Source organism: Marmota flaviventris, chromosome 3 (assembly GCF_047511675.1).
Source record: "Marmota flaviventris isolate mMarFla1 chromosome 3, mMarFla1.hap1, whole genome shotgun sequence".
NCBI classification, from domain to species: domain Eukaryota; kingdom Metazoa; phylum Chordata; class Mammalia; order Rodentia; family Sciuridae; genus Marmota; species Marmota flaviventris.
The window spans coordinates 125,127,724-125,149,283 of record NC_092500.1 but is presented as its reverse complement, the minus strand read 5'-3'; the positions used below and the strand labels follow the sequence as shown (position 1 = coordinate 125,149,283).

At 42.1% G+C, this 21,560-nt stretch overlaps 1 protein-coding gene across 6 annotated transcripts; it reads right to left on the bottom strand.

Annotated features, from left to right (window-relative positions):
* Positions 1 to 1,672: 1,672 nt before the first annotated feature.
* Pex5 (peroxisomal biogenesis factor 5) lies at positions 1,673 to 20,559 on the bottom strand. Of its 6 annotated transcripts, none has more exons than XM_027951122.3 (16): positions 20,470 to 20,559; positions 18,735 to 18,897; positions 18,391 to 18,426; positions 17,957 to 18,089; positions 17,611 to 17,742; positions 10,902 to 11,007; positions 10,287 to 10,377; positions 9,774 to 9,884; positions 9,423 to 9,515; positions 8,937 to 9,056; positions 5,334 to 5,477; positions 5,077 to 5,147; positions 4,448 to 4,660; positions 3,973 to 4,138; positions 3,282 to 3,439; positions 1,673 to 3,115 (listed from the first exon to the last, which is right to left on the bottom strand). In XM_027951122.3, the coding sequence occupies exons 2-16, from the start codon at positions 18,879 to 18,881 to the stop codon at positions 2,914 to 2,916; spliced, it is 1,923 nt and encodes a 640-aa protein (XP_027806923.1). In that variant the 5' UTR covers positions 18,882 to 18,897; positions 20,470 to 20,559; the 3' UTR covers positions 1,673 to 2,913. The 6 variants fall into 6 exon arrangements, with proteins under 6 accessions (XP_027806923.1, XP_027806922.1, XP_071466472.1 ...); XM_027951121.3 differs by lacking the exon at positions 20,470 to 20,559 and adding an exon at positions 19,554 to 19,647; XM_071610371.1 differs by lacking the exon at positions 20,470 to 20,559 and adding an exon at positions 19,554 to 19,647 and having other exon boundaries at positions 8,937 to 9,032.
* Between the last annotated feature and the right edge of the window lie 1,001 nt (positions 20,560 to 21,560).

Sequence of the window (21,560 nt, the reverse complement as noted above, 5' to 3'; positions counted from 1 at the left end):
CCACTTACTCAGTCCAACTTCTTCCCTCTTCTATCTCTATAGTGTGGAAACTACTGCCTTGGCCTGTACAGCCCACTCCCATGCCTGTGGCTACATTACCACCCTTTGAGGCCTGACACAGATGCCCTGTGATCATCCAGGTGGCAACAGATGTCACTGCTTCCTCCTGTTCCTCTCCCCCCATAGTGTAATTTTCTTTTCTATAAATTCAGAAAATGTGGAAACTATCAAGAAGTATGATGAAGCAGGAGAAAAATCACTCAAACTCTTCATACTTTTAGCATATTGGGGTTCTATTTCCAATGAATTTTTTTCTTGAGATAATCAGTAAGCAATTTGCTAATGCTTTTTCTCCCAATATACGTTTAGCATTTGTTGTCATAAAAAAATTGTTTCATAAATATAATTAGCTAAACATTTCACTGACTGGATAATTTATAGAACCAGTTCTCCTTTAGACATTTTTTTTTTCTGTTCTGACACGGTTATGGACATTTGTTTGTATTTTAATTCTTCCTCAAAATGGATGCCCATGCCGGGCACAATGGCACACACCTATAATCCCGCGGCTGGGGAGGCTGAGGCAAGAGGTTTTTTAATTAAAAGCCAGCCCCAGCAAAAGCAAGGCACTAAGCAACTTAGTTAGACCCTGTCTCTAAATAAGATTCAAAATAGGGCTGAGGATGTGGTCAGTGGTTGAGTGCATCTGAGTTCAATCCTCGGTATTCAAAAAAAAAAGATGGATGTCCATGGGGAGTGACATGGACCAAATTATATTGTTATACTATGTGCATGTATGAATATGTAACAACAAATTCCATCGATAGATATAACTATAATAATGCACCAATAAAAAATGTGGAAACAAAGGGCTGGGGTTGTGGCTCAGCGGCAGAGCGTTAACCTAGCATATTCGAGGCCCTGGGTTTAATCTTCAGCACCACATAAAAATAAACTAAAGGTACTGTGTCCAACTACAATTAAAAAATAAAATATAAGAAAAAAAATTATTAAAAAAAAAAAAAGAGCCAGGCACAGTGGCACATGCCCGTAATCCCAGCAGCTTAGGAGGCTGAGGCAGGATTGTGAGTTCAAAGCCAGCCTCAGCAAAAAACAAGGCGCAAAGCAACTCAGTAAGACCCTATCTCTAAATAAAATACAAAACTGGGCTGGGGATGTAGCTCAGTGGTTGAATGCCCCCGAGTTCAATTCCGGTACCCCAAAACAAAAAAAAAGATAAGATGCCCATCCAGATATGGCTCTTGATATAGTTCCTGGTAAGTCCAGGTAGAACCAGATGAAAACCTTTAGACCTAAGCACTGAAAAAAAAAAAAGATTAAAATCCTTTCACATAATTCACCAAAACAACTGAACGATCATACAACACCATATTTTCCTTTGTAATAGTAACACAACTGTAGAAATCCATGACTATTAAATATCCATCTCTCCTGCTAACCCATACACCCCATACACACAGTGGTCTGGGCTAAAGTCATCTTCTCCACACTCCCAAGCAGATACTAGGTGATCAATAACACTGCAGAGGTGGATAGGTAATCAGTATACCAATGAGAATTTGGAAGATAAAGAGAGAAAAATTGTTGCATACCAATCCTCCAAACACCAACCCAACTCCTGCCACCACAGCTTCATATCCAACAGCAGAACTCATACTCACATTAGTTTTATTTATTTTTCATACAAATATTTTACAGTTTTTTAAATCATTTATACATATCCATACAAAGAAAAATAAATTTCAGGATGGAACCTTGGGACCATGGTAGTTTAAAAAAAAATCTCTCTGATCATTAGCTACTAAAAACAAGGCAAGAGGCTTAGCAGTCGTTTCTGGAGGTTAGTGCGTCTCTCCAAGCAGGGGAACAGATGAGAAGCATCCAAGCTGCTCCCTCAGCTCCCCTCAATCTTCATCTTGTAGAGGTGATATGGGGGAAAGGGATTTTATAACACTCACCCCTAGAAACATTTCAAGAAGTATAGCAAAGGCTTATGGTAACACTGAACCCCCTCTTTACTAGGAATTTGGCAAGACTGCAATTTCCAAATCAACTTTCTACAAGAGTTAGCTCAACTCCTACTCACAAATCTTTCTAAGAAGAGGAACTGCTGCATTCACCACACCCCTCTATCCTTCCACCAAAGACCCCAGGACAGAGCCCCTAATCTGTTCCTACATAGTCCCCTCCAAGCCCCCCACACACACACACATAAGCTTTCCTTCTACTCCACACCCAAAGACTTTCTGACCCTAGCTGTTCCTGTTCTATAGAGTACTAGCATTACTGCATCAGCATCGCACTCACAAGGAATCCAAGCTCACAGCCAGGGAGGTCCAAGAATGACAAAACCATCAGCACCCTACCAAAACTCAGCTCTGCAGCGCTAAATAAACATTTTAATCAAACAGGCTGGCTTCCAACACAGCCCATCCCAGACAGAGCCACCGTTAGAGATGCAGAGCAGAAGAGCCTCCTACACACAACTGCCTAAGGAAGCAAGCGGGACTATTACCAATTCCAAGTAAAAGAACAGACATTACAATGTGGTAGACCCTATCAGAAATGGCAGTTGATAACAACAGTTACCCTATATCCTTGGGTCCTACCGAAAAAGCAGCACCAAGAAAGGGTGTGATGAACAGAGAGAGATCTGTAGCTGGACATAAAGCCCTTGAATTACCAAGGGACTCCGAGAACAGCTCCTTTCCCTACAATTATGTAGGACCTAGAGAACAAGACTGTCCACTCCTACACTGAAGCAGCTCCTGAGAGGCCATACCGCTTGTGGTCATCAGCCCACCCCCTTGGTAGGCCCACTGTGGGAGAGGGAGTCACATCCAGAGCAGAGACCCCTCCAAGCAGACACTCACAGGGCAGCCCATCCCACTGTCACTGGGGCAGGCCAAACATAGTTAGGAGGGCAGATAGATCCCGGGCATCAGCCGCCCCGTAGGCGTCACTCTGGCCTAACATAGACAGAGCCAACCGCAGGGTGCTCCAGATGTTTTCTGACATGGCGCCCCCCTCACCCCGAGGGCCCCGGCTCTTCCTCTGCATGTTCAAGGCCTCCAGAAAGTGTTCCACAGCCTCCCTGTAGGGAAAAGGAGAAATAGCAGCTGGTGAGCAGAACAATGGAAGGAAACAGAGGAGGTGACAGGGAGGAAGATAATTGGGGTTATTTAGTCAAGTGACAGGATCAGAGAACAAGGAGCTAGGGAGAACAGTGCACCTGCTCATGATGCAACAGGCAGACTCACCGGTGAGCCCCAAGGTTAATGCAGCTTATGCCCAGGTTGTAACGAGACCGGATGTAGCCAGGCTGTAGCTCCAGGGCCCTGCGGTATGCAGCCACTGCTTCTTCACTCTGGTTTCCATTGGCCAGGGTGGCTCCCAGTTTATTCCACAGCAAGTAGTCCTGGGATAGGGATGGAGAAGGGCTGGGAACATGAGCTAGGCTTAGATCAAATTCTGCCCATTCCTCCCCCTGCTTCACTACTCTGTTCAGCTAATGGGTTTTACTAACCCACTCTATCTTCTCAGTGGTCACAATGTAACCCTCTTACCCCATGCAAACTCCCCAGGGTCCAGAAGACCCTGTCTTCCTGCCCTTCTTTTCCTAGCCCTTGCAAGGAAAACACTGGAATGAAATATCCTGTGCAGGTCTGGAGTTGTAGCTCAGTGATAGTGTACTTGCCTAGCACATGTGAGGAACTAGGTTCAATCCTCAGCACTACATAAAAATAAATATTTATTTATGAATATATTATTTATAAAAATAAATATTGTATCTGTACAACTAAAATATATATAATAAAGTAAAATGTACATATAAAAATATATATATATATATATACACATATACATATATGTATTTATATATCCTGTGCACAGTGATTCTTCAACAATGTACAAAGTTAAGTCCCATTTCCATTCCTTCCTAAAACTCACATTGGGACGAACACTGAGGGCAGCTGTGAAACAATCCACGGCCTTGTCATACTCCCCACTCAGGTTGAAGAGGACTCCTAAGCCACACTGCACATCGGGGTCGATGGAGGTAGGGTCCAGGCGTACAGCTGCCAAGAAGAGCTCTTTTACTTCAAGAAACAGGGAGCTGGGTAAGGAGGGGAAAAACACCAAAAAGTAGGTAAACAGATACATCTATATTCCTACTTCTCAAATCCTTAAGAAGTCAATCATATCCCCAAGATTGATCAACATATCAGTCATCCCTCCTACTTCCAAATTCAAATTTAGAAACCTGTTTTTCTGTTCCACCCCTGTACTGCATAGTAGAATGCAGACCTCCTTCCAAGTTTCCCATCCCACTCAATAGATCTCAATCTATCCTAACTTGCAAAATCAAGGTCACACACCCACAGGGACTCTACCATGCCTCATCCCAGGAACCCCTCACACTCACTCAGACAACAGAGATCCCAAGACACGCTTGCTGGGGCCCAGTCCTGCCCCACCAGTCCCTTCTTCACCAGGTGCCACCAGATGGGCATAGGCCGGTGTGTAGCGCAGCCAGTCTCGCAGGGTTTCACAGGCCTGTCGCTGCAAGGACTCATTGGTGAAGCTCACAGCCAGCGCCATCAGTGCTGTCCGGTTATCTGGCTTTAGCTCCAGACACCTGTTTGGGCAGGGATAAGCAGACACATCATCTACAGTGACGCTGGCACCATGAGCTCCCAGGGGTCAAAGCCAAGCTTTGCAATACAATCATGCTGGCCTCAACCTTTCCCACCCTCTCAAATTAATACAGAAAAGAATCCTTTGATATGTGAGTTAATAACAAAGTTTCAGACCCAAGAAGGGGAAAGTTTTAGCTGCCAAGGAACCAACTAGGTTCCCACAGATAAAACCAAAAACTGACAAAAGAGTAGAACCAGTTCTCTCCCACTCATTCCAAACCTCAGAGTTTCGTCATGAGACAACACGAGTGTTAATGGCCAGAAAGAAGTCAAAGATCTGGTTCTGGGTTCTCACCAATCTAAAGACTATTGTAGAGCCCTAGAAAACCTAGTCCTCATCTTTTAGCATACTCACCTCCGCAACGCACTGATGGCTAAAAGTTCTTGCTCATTCTCTGCCTGAGTAGTACCCAGATACTGCCAAGCCTAGAGAGAAGTTGACAGATCCCATCATCTTTGTAGTCTTTCCATCCTCCCTTCCTCAGACCTCCCCCACTCACCATCTCTCATCACCCAAACCTAGACCCCAACCCAGACCTGATCCATCTGCACCACCGTCTTTGGGGTCTCCCTCAAAACTGGAGGGAGCAGTCAGAACAATGAGTAACTCACTTCCATATGCTTAGGATCCTGCTGCACAGCAGCCTCAAAAAGCAGCACAGCATTTGGCAGGTCCCCCTCCTGAAGCCGCCGTAGTCCTTCTTCAAAAGGCTGAGGGTGATCACGCAGGGGATTCTCCTCCTCAAATTGGTATCCCTACAAGGAGGAATGTAAGTGAGAAGTTGTCCAAAAGGGAACCACCACAATCAGAGCAGCAGGGACAGGAAGAGAACAAACAAGACAGAGGTAGTAGAGAAGTTAAGTTATCTGTATTAACTGATGGCAAATTCTCTGTATTATAAAGATCATCTATAACTAAGTAAAATCACTCAGTATAAGATTCATGCTGCCGGGCTGGGGTTGTGGCTCAGGGTAGAGCTCTTGCCTAGCATGTGTGTGAGGCACTGGGTTCGATTCTCAGCACCACATATAAATAAAGGTCCATTAACAACTAAAAAATATTAAAAAAAAAAAAAAAGAGTCATGCTGCCTTCTCCTATTTATAATAACTAAAAAGGTAGGAAAGTCTACCAACTCTGATCCATGCTGGGCATGAGCTCATTTTAGGAAGTCTTCATAGATGTGCATTTCCATATCTTTGACTTCTTACCACTGGACAGAAGGCATTTCTTTCTGTTTGTGTGTTTGTGTGTTACTAGGGATTGAACCCAGGGACACCCTACCACTGAACTACATCCTTAGACCCTTTTTTTTCTGAGACAGGATCTCACTAAATTGTCCAAGGAGGCCTCAAATTTGCAATCTTCCTGCTCAGCCACCTCAGGAGCTGGGATAAAAGCCTGTGCCACTGCACCCAGCTTGTCAACTAGCAATTTATGTAAGTGGGGTAGTTTTAAGATTAGATGAAAAGTCACTAGCAAGACATATGACTTGGGACAAGCAAATAAAATGCTCCTATTTGGGAAGTAAATACTTACCATTACAAAACAGCATACAGAATGAAAACAAGAAGCAAAATACCAGACAGAGCCTTTTTAAACATAGATTAAAACATAATATAGTTAAGGACAAATTAGGATGAAACTGTACATAATAAAGACATGAGGCCGTTTCATTATTTTTTTGTGATTTTGGTGAAGTATTTCAGCAAAGTTCGAAACTATTCTAAGTCTTCAGTGACAAGTCATTTGTCACAACGGAAAACTGAATATTTACAACAGGTGGTTCATGAAGTGAGATTACACTGTAGGAGATGGATCTGAGGTAAAGTATAGTAATGTTGAAATAGTTTTTGGGAAATAGATTTTGGGAAATTTTTGTACAATATTAAAAACTCAAAAGGCAGAATAGGACCCAAGTTCAGGGATTAGTAAAGAGTCCAGCTATGTTCTAGTAAAACTTTATTTATGGACAATGAATTTTGAACTTTATTTTTTATGTATCACCAAATATTACTCTTCTTTTTAATTTTTTTCAACCATTTAAAAATGTTGAAACCATTCTCAGTGAACCATAATAACAACAGGTGGCATGTGGATTTATTCCATAGTTTGCCAACCTCCACCCTAGACTACCAGAATTCAATAAAATAAATCCTTTATATTCAAACCTTAACCACCATCCATCATCAATCTATGCTTTAAACCACTCTTGGGGAAAGAGATTATGGTCATCTATGTTGTAATTTCCTAATGAATGTAATTTCTACCTCTCAAAGCTACTAAGAGCATCAAATGAGTATATTCACCAAAGCTGTAACAAAAGCTTAATATACTATTTATAAATAATATTATCCTCATTGTTCTAGATATTTCCTTGAGATATAATGGCTTGTTTGTGACAGCCAGGAGTGATCTGAATTCTATTCATGTGTCTTCAGTAGACAATAAGACAAATCAATGCCAGAATCTTTCAACTGCAGTATTCTCTAAGTTTCCCCTCATCTTTGCTATCTATCCTCCCTGAAGGCTCATCAATTGCTATTCAAAGAAGAATTTTTCAAAATTAGAATGTCTGCATAGATGGAAAAAGAATACTCTAAAGGAAACCATAACAATCTGCAGAATGCAGAATAAGTCTAGCATCACTGTTATATCCTAAAAGTCTAACCCAAGCCAATCGTTATGCTATGTCTCATTCACTATCTGGTCTCTTCCAAAATCTCCTAAGATCATTCTACAGAAATACAAATAGAGTACCTCCCATCACAGAAACTTCTCTCACATGGCAGCAGTCTATTTAATCCATACTTGAGCAAGTACTTGTTAAGTTGCCTCTGAAAATTTAAGGGTTGTCAAAAAAAAAAAAAAAAAAAGTACATTCAAAGAGACCTAGAAATTTATTTGACAATCAAAAGATCCACTTTTTTAAAAAAGTATTATTGACATATAATTCAATATCCACTAGATTAAAGCCAAATAGAATCTGAATTGTTCACTAGTTAAAAAAAAAAAAAAGCATAACATTTTTTTGTGTGGAACATTAATGCAAATGTTTCTAATCCTAATTTTGCAATATTTCAACATATCAATAATATTAAAAGGGTTCAAGAATTTTATCTACAATATGTAACTTGCCTCTTAAAATTAATAAAAGTATTATCTATAGGTATATCTTTCTATTCTCCCTTATCAGAATTCTATAGGAGGAACTCATATTATGGTAAAAGAAGTAAAATCTCCTTTATAATATTCCCCCAGAATACTTTTCAGAAAAGCCAAGATCATGTTGTAAAAATAAGCAAAATCATATCTTTCCTAGTACTAAATTATTCACCGGCTCTTAAATCCTTACCTTTTTTAAGTTACTCTAAATTTCATTCTCCCTGTCTTTGTACAGTTCCCTTAAGTCAACATCTGCCTCTACCACTCTGCTTTGTATCTCAGGCTCTGGTTCTAGCCCCAGAATCCTTCCCCAATCATATATGAGCTAAGAAAAGGAATCACTCAGTTCCTTTTTGCCTTTTTTCAAAACCAAGCAATTCTTTCCTTTCCACCCTATGCTTCAACACAAGAGTTTAATTATTAGTCACACTCCCCAACACAGATTGTTTTTACAGTGAGACTGCTCAAGTAACATGCTTCTAGGTCAACAGCACATGCATGCTCTATGCAAAATTCAATAATCTTTCACCACTGACTACTGGGAAATTTTTCTATTATTTAAGTTATTTAATATAATTCTTTGAAACCCTAAATTGGGGCAACTGATTGGTTAACTATGTAAAGAGATTAGAACTTAAGTTGAACTTGTGCAGTAAAAAAAGAGATTTATTAAGGTGTAGAGGCAGAGGGACAGTCTATCAACTACTGCTTCCTACCAAAGAAGTTAACCATCTTTTATCAATTCTTCCCAGCTCAATATCCAAACCAGACTAACTTCATCTGTGTTCATGTACAAACCACCTTCATAAGTATTACATCACTGTACTGTCGTTATTTGACACAAGTAGCCTCATTAACCTCTGTATTACAATAATAAAGTACACATTCAATTGCTGAAGGAACATAGGGACAAAGATATGATTCACACTGCTTTTCATGGAAAGTGGTTTCAAGAAAATTCATCTAATGTGAACAGTCTTCAAATTCAGGGTAAAGGAAAAATCACTAAAGAAGGAATTTCTGGAACCTGGAAAACTAGGAGTCCCCCTACCTTATCATATGAAGCAGATGTAAGATCATCATAGTCAGAGAGCCAGGGGTGAGCCTCAGCATCCCGTTTTGCCATCTCCTCCAACTCTGCCTGCAACTTGTCCCAGAAATCGACATCAGACTGTAAGGAAGGGAAGGCAAGTAGAGAAAGGAGATCCTTCATAACCACCCTGCCCCACCCTCAGTTTCACAGAGAATGCACTCCCTAAGGCCACAGGTCTTAAATTTCAACATGTTAAGGAATCCTCGGATGAGGTTTTTTAAATGCAGATTCCCAGATCCTATCCCCAGATTCCAATGCAGTGGTCTGCAGTGGTGTCCAGAAGTCTCAGTTTTGAAAAGGAGCCACACCACTGCTACACAATTCTCTCACAGACAATCCAGATACATTATGAAATACAGCATTCATGACCTTTGATGTTAATAACCCATTCTCCAAAGGAATAGGTGCTCTCAGAGTGCCCAATCTTGCACCATCTGCTCTTACCTCTATAGCCGACTTGGCTCGTTCAAATTCCATGTCAAGTGCAGATGTGTTTACTGGTCTTGTGAACTGATCAACCCAGGCCTCTGAGGTACCCTGTGACAAAAAAAGATGGTCAATACTATCACCAACTTTCTAACCACTAAAACAGACTATAAACCCACTAAACACCACCAGCCTGGACATGCTGAGAAGAGCATTCTCAGAATCTCACTCCCACCCACTCAGGACCTGAAAGCTACCAAGACAAGATGGCAATAAAATCCCTTCCCCATCTGGGATCAATGAACACTGAACCAAGGCCTGGGGCACCAGCTGACTCTCAAGCGGGACTGAGAAGTGACAATGTCCTACCTGCTGCTGAATAAACTCTGCTGCCCACTGTTCTGCCTGAGCTCGGCCCGACCCTGCAACGGACTCCAGGGACACCTGCCCCTCGCCAATCTGCCGCACGAATTTCAGGAACTGGGGCACAGAGACACATATAGGCACCTTGGGAGAGGACTTCCAGGTGTGCACTCAACCATGCCCAGAAAAACCTGTGCTTGCCCCTCCCCCTGACCATCTCTAGCTATAGACAAGATATGCTAAAGGCCCTGGAAAAAGCAAAGAGCAGAAAGAAAGGGATCCCTGCCTCTAAAGATTTAAGAACATACCAGATAAGACAGAAGGTTGGTGGGCAAGAAAATGAGGGAAAGATGTTGGAAGGAATAAGCAGGATCCTAAGTCTCCATTCTCCAGAGAGGAAGGAATGGACAACTAGGACCTCATCTACTTTTCCTTAAAGTTAAGTTGGGTAAGAGAAATAAGACTCTTGCCTTCCAAGACCAGCTCTGCTAAGCTCAGCAGCAATGGGATGTGACTCACCTCAGAATTAGCCAATTTGGGGTCATCCACCTTGGCCACAAAGTCACTAGCTGTGTGCTGCAGATCCTCCTCAGGATGATATTCATCGTACCTGAAATAGATAAGGAAATCCCATTTTACCATCCAATCAACCACCACCTTCCCCATGCTATTCCCCAATCCCAGCCCGTGGTAAGTACAGTACCTACAGGAGAAAAACAGAGGGTGACACTATTGCACTCTCTAGTTGAGGAGCTACCATCTCCAATTTACATTAAAGAAGGACATTTGGGCAGGAGCAGTTCAGCACTAGCTACATCTTTTTACCTTTCCCTTCCCCAACCTCAACTATGCAAAGAGAAGGAATAGAGAGAAAGTAGCAAGCTCAAAATTAAAAAGGGAACAAAGTACATAAGGTAAAGTTATGAACTTCTGGTAGGATAGGTAGAATTCTTGCCTATAATTGAAATACCAATTTGCAAGGCCAGTAATACAAGTAGAAACATTAATGAATAAAGTAGAAAAAAAGAGGCCTGCCTGTAAGTTGGTTTGAGAATGCAGATGGAGGAGGTTGGGTGAGGCGGGAAAACTGTTCAATGTTGTATTCCGTTCACAACAACCCAGAAAGCAACTCACCAGCGATCAGTGGTGGCCGTTCCCTCAGGTTCTCCCAGCCACAACTTCTCCTCAGACTGCTCCAGATATTCCTCAGCCCAGCGGGCAGGGGACACAGACAAGGGGTCTGCAAGAAGCAGAGTTGGGGAAATAACCCAGGATTCAGGGTGGGATCAGGGAAAGGGAAATAATGCATACACTCAGCTGATTCTCTTAACCAGGCCAACATAGACAAAACCCTGCTGACTCCCTCAGAGACTTTTAGTCAAAAGAAAATACTACCAAATCTTCAACATTTTCAATAACCAGTCCAAAGGGGCCTGGGATAGAAGTTTACCAAGAATTAGGTACAGGAAACCAAATAAGGAGGCTCAGGAAAGGATTAAGAAACAAACTCTTTTTCTTGAAGTCCATAAGACCTCAATAAGAAATAGCAAGCACCAGAGCTTCCATCTTCCTCACAGGAGTCATGAGGACCAGTAAGGAGCTAAAGGAGAAGAGAAGAGTTCCAAACCTCTCTCTCTACCAGAGTCACACCACCCCCACAAAAGGCAGCTCATTTCACCATAACATACCTACTAAGGGAATGTGAACAGCAGAAAAATAGGCTAGAATGAGAGACGCATGGATCTGCTGGGATGACACATGGGATGGTGACTTTTCACTTTGTGTGCGTGTGTGTGTTGCTGGAGATTGAACCCAGGGCCTTGTGCATGCAAGGCAAGCCCTCTACCAACTGACTATATCCCCAGCCCAACTTTTTACTTTTTAATTGAAAGGTTAACATATAATCATCAAGGTACAGAATAGGTGCCAATAAGCATACAGCTCAATTAATTTACACATATGAATACATTGCACTCATGACCCAAAGCAAGTTTACAGCTCCCTGAGATTCCCTCATGCTCCCAATCCCAGAGGTAAACACTAACTTTTGTCACTTCCAATTCATTTTAAAAGACCATGTTTTTCAGTCTAATTCTAGAAATTATCTTAGAAGCTTAAGTGACAAAGGGCACTGCTACAACATCAAAACAAACATTACCAAGGCAACAAACTGAATCAGAGTGCTGAACTGTTTCTCAACCTCCAGGACTTTGTCCTACCATCCCAGGACAAGAAAAAAAAAGCAGTGGAACAGATTAGGTTTCCTAAAGAATAAGGAAACAGAGAGAGAAGGCATGAGGATGGAATGCTCTTTCTTCCCTTCAGCTCTGCGTCCACATCTTTAAAAAAATCAGACACAGAAAAGATCATCTGGTCTGTCTCTAACATAAAGATTTGACAGTCACTGCTTTTAACACTGACAAGGCAGATTTGTCCTTGCAGTAGTAAGGTAAAACAAAACCTTCCATTTCATTTTAACTGAGACTTTGCCTGAATAACTTCAATGATCTCAAAATCTGAGAAAGTAATGTCAAAAACCTAAAAAAAAAAAAAACAAGTCCCAGAATACATATTCATGATCATAAATAAGTAGTATATAACTAATACAATAAAAATACAGTAAGTAACTGACTTTTGGCCATAGACTCTGTCTCTTAATTTCAAGGACTCTCAACAATCCTTCTCTTTTTTAGTTCCTACAAGCAACATTTTTCTTTCCTTTGCCCCAAATACAGAGCTCAAGTATGGAGACTGAAAAGGAAATGCTTCATACCAACAGACTTTATAACACATCCCAGTTCCTTAGTCCTAAAATTTGGTTGAAAAATAACTATTCCTTCCTCTTCCTCTCATGTTCCCTCTTACTCACAAGTGTTTCTACAAAAGCATATTCTGGCTACAAGTGCTCCTCAAATTCACAGTAACTTTTTTGTGAAATGCCCTTCTCAATGACCAGAAGCAACTGAAAAAATGTAAAGCACCTGAACTTCACAACAGACATGAGGCAGATTTTTTTTAAAAATCGCAAAGGTGAGAAAAGTCATCCTCAAATTGCTATAATTTGATATTTGGTCATATATATTTGCCACATATATATGACCTGCTCCAAAAAAAGAATCAAATAAAATAATCAAAAGAATAATGCTTGACCTTCAACAATCTTGGTTAAGAAATTCTTACAGAAAATCACATCCATTTGAATATGTCTGAAATTGAAGCAACTAAGGCTGAAGGAGGGAAAGAGACTGTCCCAGGTCACATACATTAGTAGAGTTAGAAGCCATGAATGACCTAAATATCCAATTCATAATGTTCACCTCATATAATTTTTCACTATGTATTCATTCTGTCTAGGCACATCTATTCCAAACTTGAAAATCAAAAACTCAGAACTTCCTACCCTTAGCAAAGACAGCTTCTTTGTTTGATAATAGCACTATCGAAAAAATGCAGGTTCTAGTCAGCTTATCCACATTCAATCCCAATTCCACCCACCACTTATTCACTGTATATCTGAGAAAAAGTTACTAAATTCTCTAAGTTTCTATTTCCTTATCTATAAAATAGGGATAATAATAAATACTTCATAGAGGTTTCTGTTTAGACCAAAGTACATAGTAACAAATGTTTCAGCTACTATCATTATTATCTATTCATGGCAAACCCATATAAAAATTAGAAAACATTGCAGTGAGACTGTTATTCCTTTTTTTTTTCTTTTTTTTTTTTTTACCTGTCCAAGATTTTATTAGCAGGATCTTAGCGGCCAGTTGCAGAAGTGAAGGAAGGAGAGAGAGAGAGGGAGGGAGGGAGGGAGAGAGAGAGGAGAGGAGGGAGAGAGAGGAGAGGGGTGAGAGAGAGGAGAGGGGGGAGAGAGAGGAGAGGGGGAGAGAGAGGAGGGGGGAAGAGAGAGGAGGGGGGGAAGAGAGAGGAAAGGGGGGAAAGAGAGTAAGAGTAAGAGGGTAAGAGCCTATTCCTTTTTTTTTCTACAGCCTCTTCCTCCTCCAACCAGAGAAGGTTTGTTGCCAATCATCTATTGCTATTCCTTAGTCCTACAATTTGGTTGAAAAATAACTAATCCTTCCTCTTCCTCTCATGTTCCCTCTTATGCCCATGGCATTTTCCTGTAAGTGCAGATTTATATCTCACAATTATTCTATGAACTTCATATACCATGCCAATTGGGTCTTAAATTCAAGAACCCTGAAATGTGTTTTATCTCAAGATCTCAGTGAGACAGAATTATGTAGCCAGAAAATTTAGGAGAGGTGGAATTCCATCAGGAATTTAAACTGAGGTTCACATGGTGATTAAATACTTCTGCATCTTGATTTTTACCTTAAGTTAAAATGTGAGTTATAGACAGAAACTGGTGAAGTCTAATAAACCCTGTGGATTACACCAAAGGCAATTCCCTGGTTTTGATGTTGTATGTAACTAAGGATTGTGCAAAATATTACCACTGGGGGAAACTAGGTAAAGGATACACAGAACTTTCATGCACTTTTTTTTTTTTTTTTTTTTTTTGCAACTTCCAGTGAAACTATAATTATTTCCATATTTAAAAATAAAATAAAAAAGAAATTGGGTCCAGGATTGCGGCTCAGTGGTAGAGTAATTGCTTAACATGTATGAGGCACTGGGTTCAATCCCAGGCATCACATTTAAAAAATAAATAAAATAAAGGTATTGTGTCCATCTACCACTAAAAAAAATATTTTAAAAAAAAGAAAGAAATTGAGCTTAATAAATCCAATTTTAGAATCTCAATAATGAGGATTTTTAAATAGTAAGAATTTAAAGTATATCCTTTGCTTGTTTCAAAATCTACTTACCCATAAAGCAACAGTTAACCTCTACCACTGCTTTAATATCAGTCACAAATGCAATAAAAGATAAAAAAAATAAATTATTAAGAGTCGGGGTTATAGCTCAATAATAAAGTGCTTGCCTAGCATGCATGAGGCACTGGGTTCAATCGTCAGCACAACGTGAAAATAAATAAAATAAAGGTATTGTATCCATCTACAAATAAAAAACATATATATTAAAAATAAAGAAAGAAAATTAATTATTAGAAAATTAATTTCCTTCAGCTTCTTCTCCCAGATCTTTACTCATTTATTCACTACCAAAGGCCTACTTCATGGAAAGCAAAATACTACTACACTAAGCCACTTTTATGAAGGCAGACTTCAGAAAGCTCAACTTCCCCTCCCAGGTTCCCATGTCCATGCCTCTGTGAAGCAGGCAGAGTTCCAAAAAAACATACAAAATAGAAGAGATCTCCAAAGAGGGTTTAACAGGTGAGACAGGTCCAACATGGTTTTCAAAGGTTGTTTTTCATTTATGAGTTAAGGAAGATTTCAGTGATTGCAAGCAATTCAGGTAATTGCAGCAAAAAATTTAATCAATCTCAACGCTCATCATAATAATGATTATTTTTCCTGAGTCACTGAAAACCACCAATGCCCACACATATAATAAAAGTTTCTGTGTGTTAAAAGACAGCATGCTGGGGCTGGGGTTGTGGCTCAGTGGTAGAGTGCTCATCTAATATGTGTGAGGCACTGGGTTCAATCCTTAGCACCATATAAACATAAATAAATAAAAGTATTGTGTCCATCTACAATTAAAAAATATTTTTAAAAAGACAGCATGCTAAGTCTAAGGTGTGTCTAAAAACCTGAAAGTTTCTGACAGAAGGTCTTTGTCAAAGCTCAGATTTTAACAATTCCACAAGGAACAGTCTCATTTTTAGCGGAACAGTTATCAAAAGTATGGAGCCTAAAGTCAAACAGACATGAGTTTGAATATTATCTGTTACTGAATGGTTTTAGACAAGTATTTACCCTTCCTGAATCTCAGTTTCCTCATCTAAAAAGGTGAGCTTTATTGTTACATTTTGGGGTTCTTTTTTTTTTTTTTTTTGGGGGGGGGGGTACCAGGGATTGAACTCGGGAGCACTCAATCACTGAGCCACATCCCCAGCCCTATTTTGTATTTTATTTAGAGACAAGGTCTCACTGAGTTGCTCAGGGCCTCACCGTTCCTGAGGCTAGCTTTGAATTCGTGATCCTCCTGTCTCAGCCTCCTGAACCGCCGGGATTAAGGGCATGTGCCACCATGTCTGGCTATTCTTGATTTCTTAAAGCAAAAAAAGGGCAGTGCTTCTCTCTATATAAACAATCAGGAAGAAGAAAGCTGAAAAGACAGTCCTTCTCCCTGTCCCTAATCAGACTGGGAGATGAACCAATCCTAAGGGATATAATGAGCAATAGATGCTTTCAGAGAGGAAATTGGAGTGAGACCCTGAAGCCAGTAGCCAAACAAGAATAAAGAAAGTAAATTGCAGGCCTGGGACCAGGCACAGTGGCACAGGCATGTAATCCCAGCAACTCAGGAGGCTGAGGCAAGAGGATCTCAAGTTTGAAACCAGCCTCAGTAGCTTTACAAGGACCTCAATAATTTAGCAAAACCTTATCTAAACACTAATTTAAAAATAAAAAAAAAAAGGAGGGGGCTGGGCATGTAACTCAGTGGTAAAGCACCCCTGGGTTCAATCCCTAGTACCAAAAAAATAAATACATGAACTGTAGGCCTGACAGGAGAGTTTAACAGTTGAACCCATAAGAACTAGAATCTGTCAAACCCTGAGTCAAATTCAACTCTACCACTTACAAAGTTGTATGTCCTTGAGCAAGTTACTTTACCTCTAAACCTCAGTTTTCTTATCTATAAAATATGATTAAAAACAGTAACTAGAACTTGGGGTTCTCATGGGGTTAGATAATGCATTCCAAACACTTAAAAAACAAAGCCTAGAACACTGAAAGTAAATATTAGCTATTATTACAATTTTTACATCAAGGAATGGTCTTTGTCCTTCAAGACCACGTACAGTCCACCTATCAGTGTCCATAAGGGAGTAGCTCTAGGCCCCCTCTGTCCCACAAAATCTGCAAATGCTCCTCTCTCAAAATAAAATGGCATAGAATTTGCATAAAACCTATTCACATCCCATATACTTTAAATCATCTCTAGATTATTATAATGCCTAATGTAACATAAATGCTATGTAAATCATTGTTATACTATTATACTGTTGAGGGAACAATGATAAGGGAAAAAAGTCTGTAGTCTATACTTTTTTTTTTTTTTTTTTTTTGGTACCAGGTATTAAACTGGTCACTTAACCAGCGAGCCACATCCCCAGACCTTTTTTTTTTTATATTTTATTTTGAGACAGGTCTCACCGAGTTGCTGAAGCTGGCTCTGAACTCATGATCCTCCAGCCTCAGCCTCCCGAGCCACTGGGATTATGGCATGCTAAGCTGCGCCCAGCAACCAGATACAATTTTTTTTCCAAGATATTTTCAATCAGCAGTTGTCTGAAGCCAAGATGAGGAACCCACAGATAAAGAAGGCCTATTGTTCTTTGGGTCACTGAACTCCACAATCATACTTACAAAACCCCAGTTCTGTACATGATGACTTAACACCAGAATCCCAGGTGCTGTGGTGAGTATTTCTCTTCTCCTGGGCCATCCTTCCAATCTCCGACTCCTCTCCACTAAATTACAGTAATAAAGTTCTAGATAATAAAGAGGTAGGCCTAAAACCTCATTCTCTCTATATACAAAATTGCTTATCCAATTCAAAATCAGATCTCTATTCTAAGGGAAATCAGGTTCAATGTCTTGTAAAAATTAGTCAAGAAGCCAGAAAAGTCTTAAGCGGTCAAAATCACTGTATATCCTAAGCGGAATTAGGAAAATAGTATAGAATTTTAATTGCCCCATAAGTACTATTATAGATTTTTTTTTCCCATGATAAGCCTCACCTGTAACTTCAGCGATAAATTCTTGGGACCAGTCAGTCTCATTATAATCCTGAGTTACATCCACAGCATCTCCTGCTGCAAGAAACTCCTGAGCCCAGTTCTCAGATAAGGCCAAGTCTGCCACACCAGGGGCTTAAAAGAAACAGAGAAGACTAAGAAATAGGGAAATTAATATATTTGTCAGCACAATGCTTAAGAAACCCTGAATGCACAGGAAAACACTGTTCCTTTTTCCTCTGAATCTCAATTCACTACATATGGAATACCCTTGGCCCTGCCTGCACGGAAAATAGTGATCTCCCCTCTCATCAGCCTGTCCACCTCTGTACCTTTCACTGGAACCCACCTCTCTGGGGAGCCTGGCGGAAATTTGACTGTTCAATCTCCTGCATCTCTGCCAGGAGGTCATCCATCTTGAAGGTCTGGGGGGCTCGGGAAACAAGTGGTGCATTCTGGTCCTGCAGGAATTCAGCCACCAACTGTCACAAGAGAGATGGTGAAATGAAACCTTGGGATCAGGAGGCCCCAGAAGAGACAGGGTCCACTAGATGTAGATACTGATGTCAGATACAAAGAAAGATAAACAGAAACTGGAGACACAAAGGGAGAAATTTTCATTCCACAGATTTGAAAACAAAGAATACCAAAAAAAAAAAAACACTACCAAGCAAATTTGGTCAAGAGAGTCCAAAGATTGAAATATGGATTAACTAAGTTTAAGAGTGAAAAACAACAATGGGCAAGAGAACAATGGGGCAGAAAAAGAACTGGTAAATTTACCTCATCTTCAGAGGCTACTCCTAAAGGCTTGGAGACCTAAGAAAAGAAAGAGAGGCAATAGGGTACAGTGATGAAGGCCACAAGCACACAAGCAAACATAAGAAAGCCAAATTCCACTCTCCCATTTATATGACCTAAGGGCAAGTCAAAGCCTTTACGGAGCCTCAGTTTCTTCATCTATAAAATGGTTGCTTTCATCTAAAGATGCACAGTGCTTAGTACAGTGCTATTAAGTGGTAACTAGTATCACTTGCAACACAACAGAGAAAGAGGCTATTCTAAAGTATACAGTTAGACCCTCCATCCCAGCCCTACTGGAGAATTTCCACCACTGGAACACTCACCGTCTCAGAGGCTGGGGTTCCAGAAGGCCAGGGGCCAGGCCTCAATCCCTCCTGCCGAAGGGCCTTGTCCTGGGTGAAGTGGCCAGCCAGCTTCATGAGCGGGTTGGCACCCCCGCATTCGGCCTCCACCAGCTCCCGCATTGCCATGGTGACCGCCAGCTCTCTGATGGACAGAGTAGTATTGGAACTGAGGTCCCCAGGCCAGACCCTTCTCCAAACCACAACACAACAAGTTATCTAGAGGAAGTGGGCAGACATCTATCCCACATGGGCCAGGTGGCCCACTACTGGCCACCCTCCACCCTGTGCCTTTTGCTGTGACCCCCCACCTCTGCCAGGAGTCCGAAGGGAGCCGGTACCCTACTGGCGCCCCCCTCAAAAGCCACCACCTTCAGCCTAGGCTTCTCCAGCAGCTTTCACCACAGCGATCTCAGGGGCAGGACAGGCCAACAGCCGCCCCCGACAAAGGGGCCTGGACACCGGAGGAATACGGGGGACGGCCTCATCAACCAGACTTGACTGAGACACTGGCTGGGCAGGGGAATGGAAACGCCGCCTGGCCGTAAACCCGGTCCCCCGCACCCCTTTAGTCGGGTGAGTACTGCGGGGGGCCGTTCCTTCCCCCCCAAATCACCTGAGCCCCTCCCCCGCTGGGCCCGACCGCGGCCCACCCCTCCCGCGCTCCCGACCACCCCATCACTGCCGCCGGCTCGCCACTCCAGCCCCGCCCCCTGGGATCTCAGAGGCCACCGCAGGGGCGAGGGGAGCCCCGGGACGCGTCCGCATGCCCCTCGGGGCCCAGCGCTCACCGCCGCTCACCTCGCAGCACGACCCGTGGGGGCACCTGGTGCGGGATAGGGGGAGGGGAAAGGGAAGGGGCGGGGCTCAGGCTTAAAGGGGTAGTGACCGCCGCTCAGCGGCCGAGGCCCAGCGGAAGCTGCCTGAGGGGCGGGGCCTTAGGACTGCGACAGCGTGACCGGAGGAGCCGTGAGTCTTAAAGGGATAGAGCTCTTTAAAGGGGAAGTCTTGTAGAATCGCTGTGGAAGCGCTCCAAAGGGACGCTAGGATTTGTGTACTGGAAAACTCAAAACGAAATGGAGTTAAGAGGGTCTGAGGCTTTGGGGTAAAGACGAGGTTGCAGAATTCTGGGTTCAGCTTATCCTGCCTCTTCTCAGGGAGTACACTGTAACCGAAGTGGTTTTCTGCTTTTTCTGAGCATCAATTTCTTCCATTAAGTCTCCTCTAAATTCCCTTCTGACGGATCTTCCCAAGTCCAGGTTAAATACCCTAGCACGCGGGATTCCGGGGATCTCTAACCTCCCAGACTTGCTCCCCACCCCTTCCAATTTGCTCTCATAGGGCAGTGTAACAGTTTCCATGGAGATAGAGGCCTGTCCCCAATTTCTCAGCCACTTCTGCGTAATCGGGAAAATAGCTCTGGATGATGAAAAACTCTGGACCAAAATAGGGTCCAACGCATCCTCAGACCTCAAGCTGGTAGCGTATAGGAAAGATGCACAGTGAGTCACTCCTCTCCCTTGCATCCTGCCTCAACACTGGTCAAGGACATGATGGCCTTATTCGTGCTGCTCCAGACTGTAAAAGCAGCAACAAGAGGCAAGAAATACTTTTAATCACGGAATATGAGCCTGAGCCTCAGGCTCCACCATCTGCTAGAGAATCAGCTCGGGTGTCAAACCAGAAGGTCACTGGGAAACAAACCCTCATATCTCACCTGGGTCCAAAACCAAGGGAGTTTTGGTGTCATGAAGGAGGGAAGAAGAGGTTCAGAGTTGCTGGTGGATGACCTCCCAGAAAGGCAAAGTACCTCCCCGTCTGGGTTGCGCGAGAGGAGACAAGGAAACAGCAGATGGCGCCCTGAGGCAGGGCTGGCTGTCTAGTAGATTTCAAAGGTGGACGCCCTAGGGGCCGAAGAGGCGTGACTGTGTGAATTCATCCCTGCAAAGATGAAAGCTGCTCTCACACCTTAGGGAAACTGGGATTCTACGCAAGATAGAAGATTGTGCAACATTTCCGCTCTTCCTTATTTTTTTCGCCATCTTTTCTGAGGCCCTGATCTGTCTATCCCCTTTCTCCTGGAGATCACAAATCCCATCTCTTGTGTGTCCCTTGTTCCCAAGATGCCATCATAAGGAAAATGCCTAGTGCCTATATTCGTTTAAAAAAGAGGATTCCAGAAAAGTACTACTTAACTGAAGGCATATGATATGGTAGAATTTCAGAACATCAAGGCAACCAGAGAGGGCTTCCCGGTGTTGCTCAAACCACACTATACACAAACTGCTGCTGTCCTAGGAGTTTAGCAATCAGCAGTAATTCACTCTGTGGCCAGCTCTTGGAATAATGGCAATAATAATAATTGATGTTTCTGGGATGGTAATTAAAAACCAGGTGTTGCACTCAGCACTTATGTGCATCAGCATTTTTAACCTTCATAATACCTTTATGAAATAGATATTGCTAGCCCTGCTTTAAAATAAGACTTGCCCAAAATCAGATATCTAGGAGGTCAAACTTCAATCCAGGCTTAAGTCCAGATACCAAACTATTACACAGGATCGCAAGTTCAAAGCCAGCCTCGCAAAAGCAAGGCACTAAGCAACTCAGTGAATCCTATCTCTAAATAAAATACAAAATAGGGCTGGGGGTGCAACTCAGTGTTCCAGTGCCCCCTGAGTTCAATCCCTAGTACAAAAAAAAAAGCTATTATAGGACACAGTCTCCCAGTCTTAGAGAAGTCTTACTTATTGATTAGGAACAGAGAACGTTGATCTAGACCAAAGAATTGTTTACAAACCCTGGCCC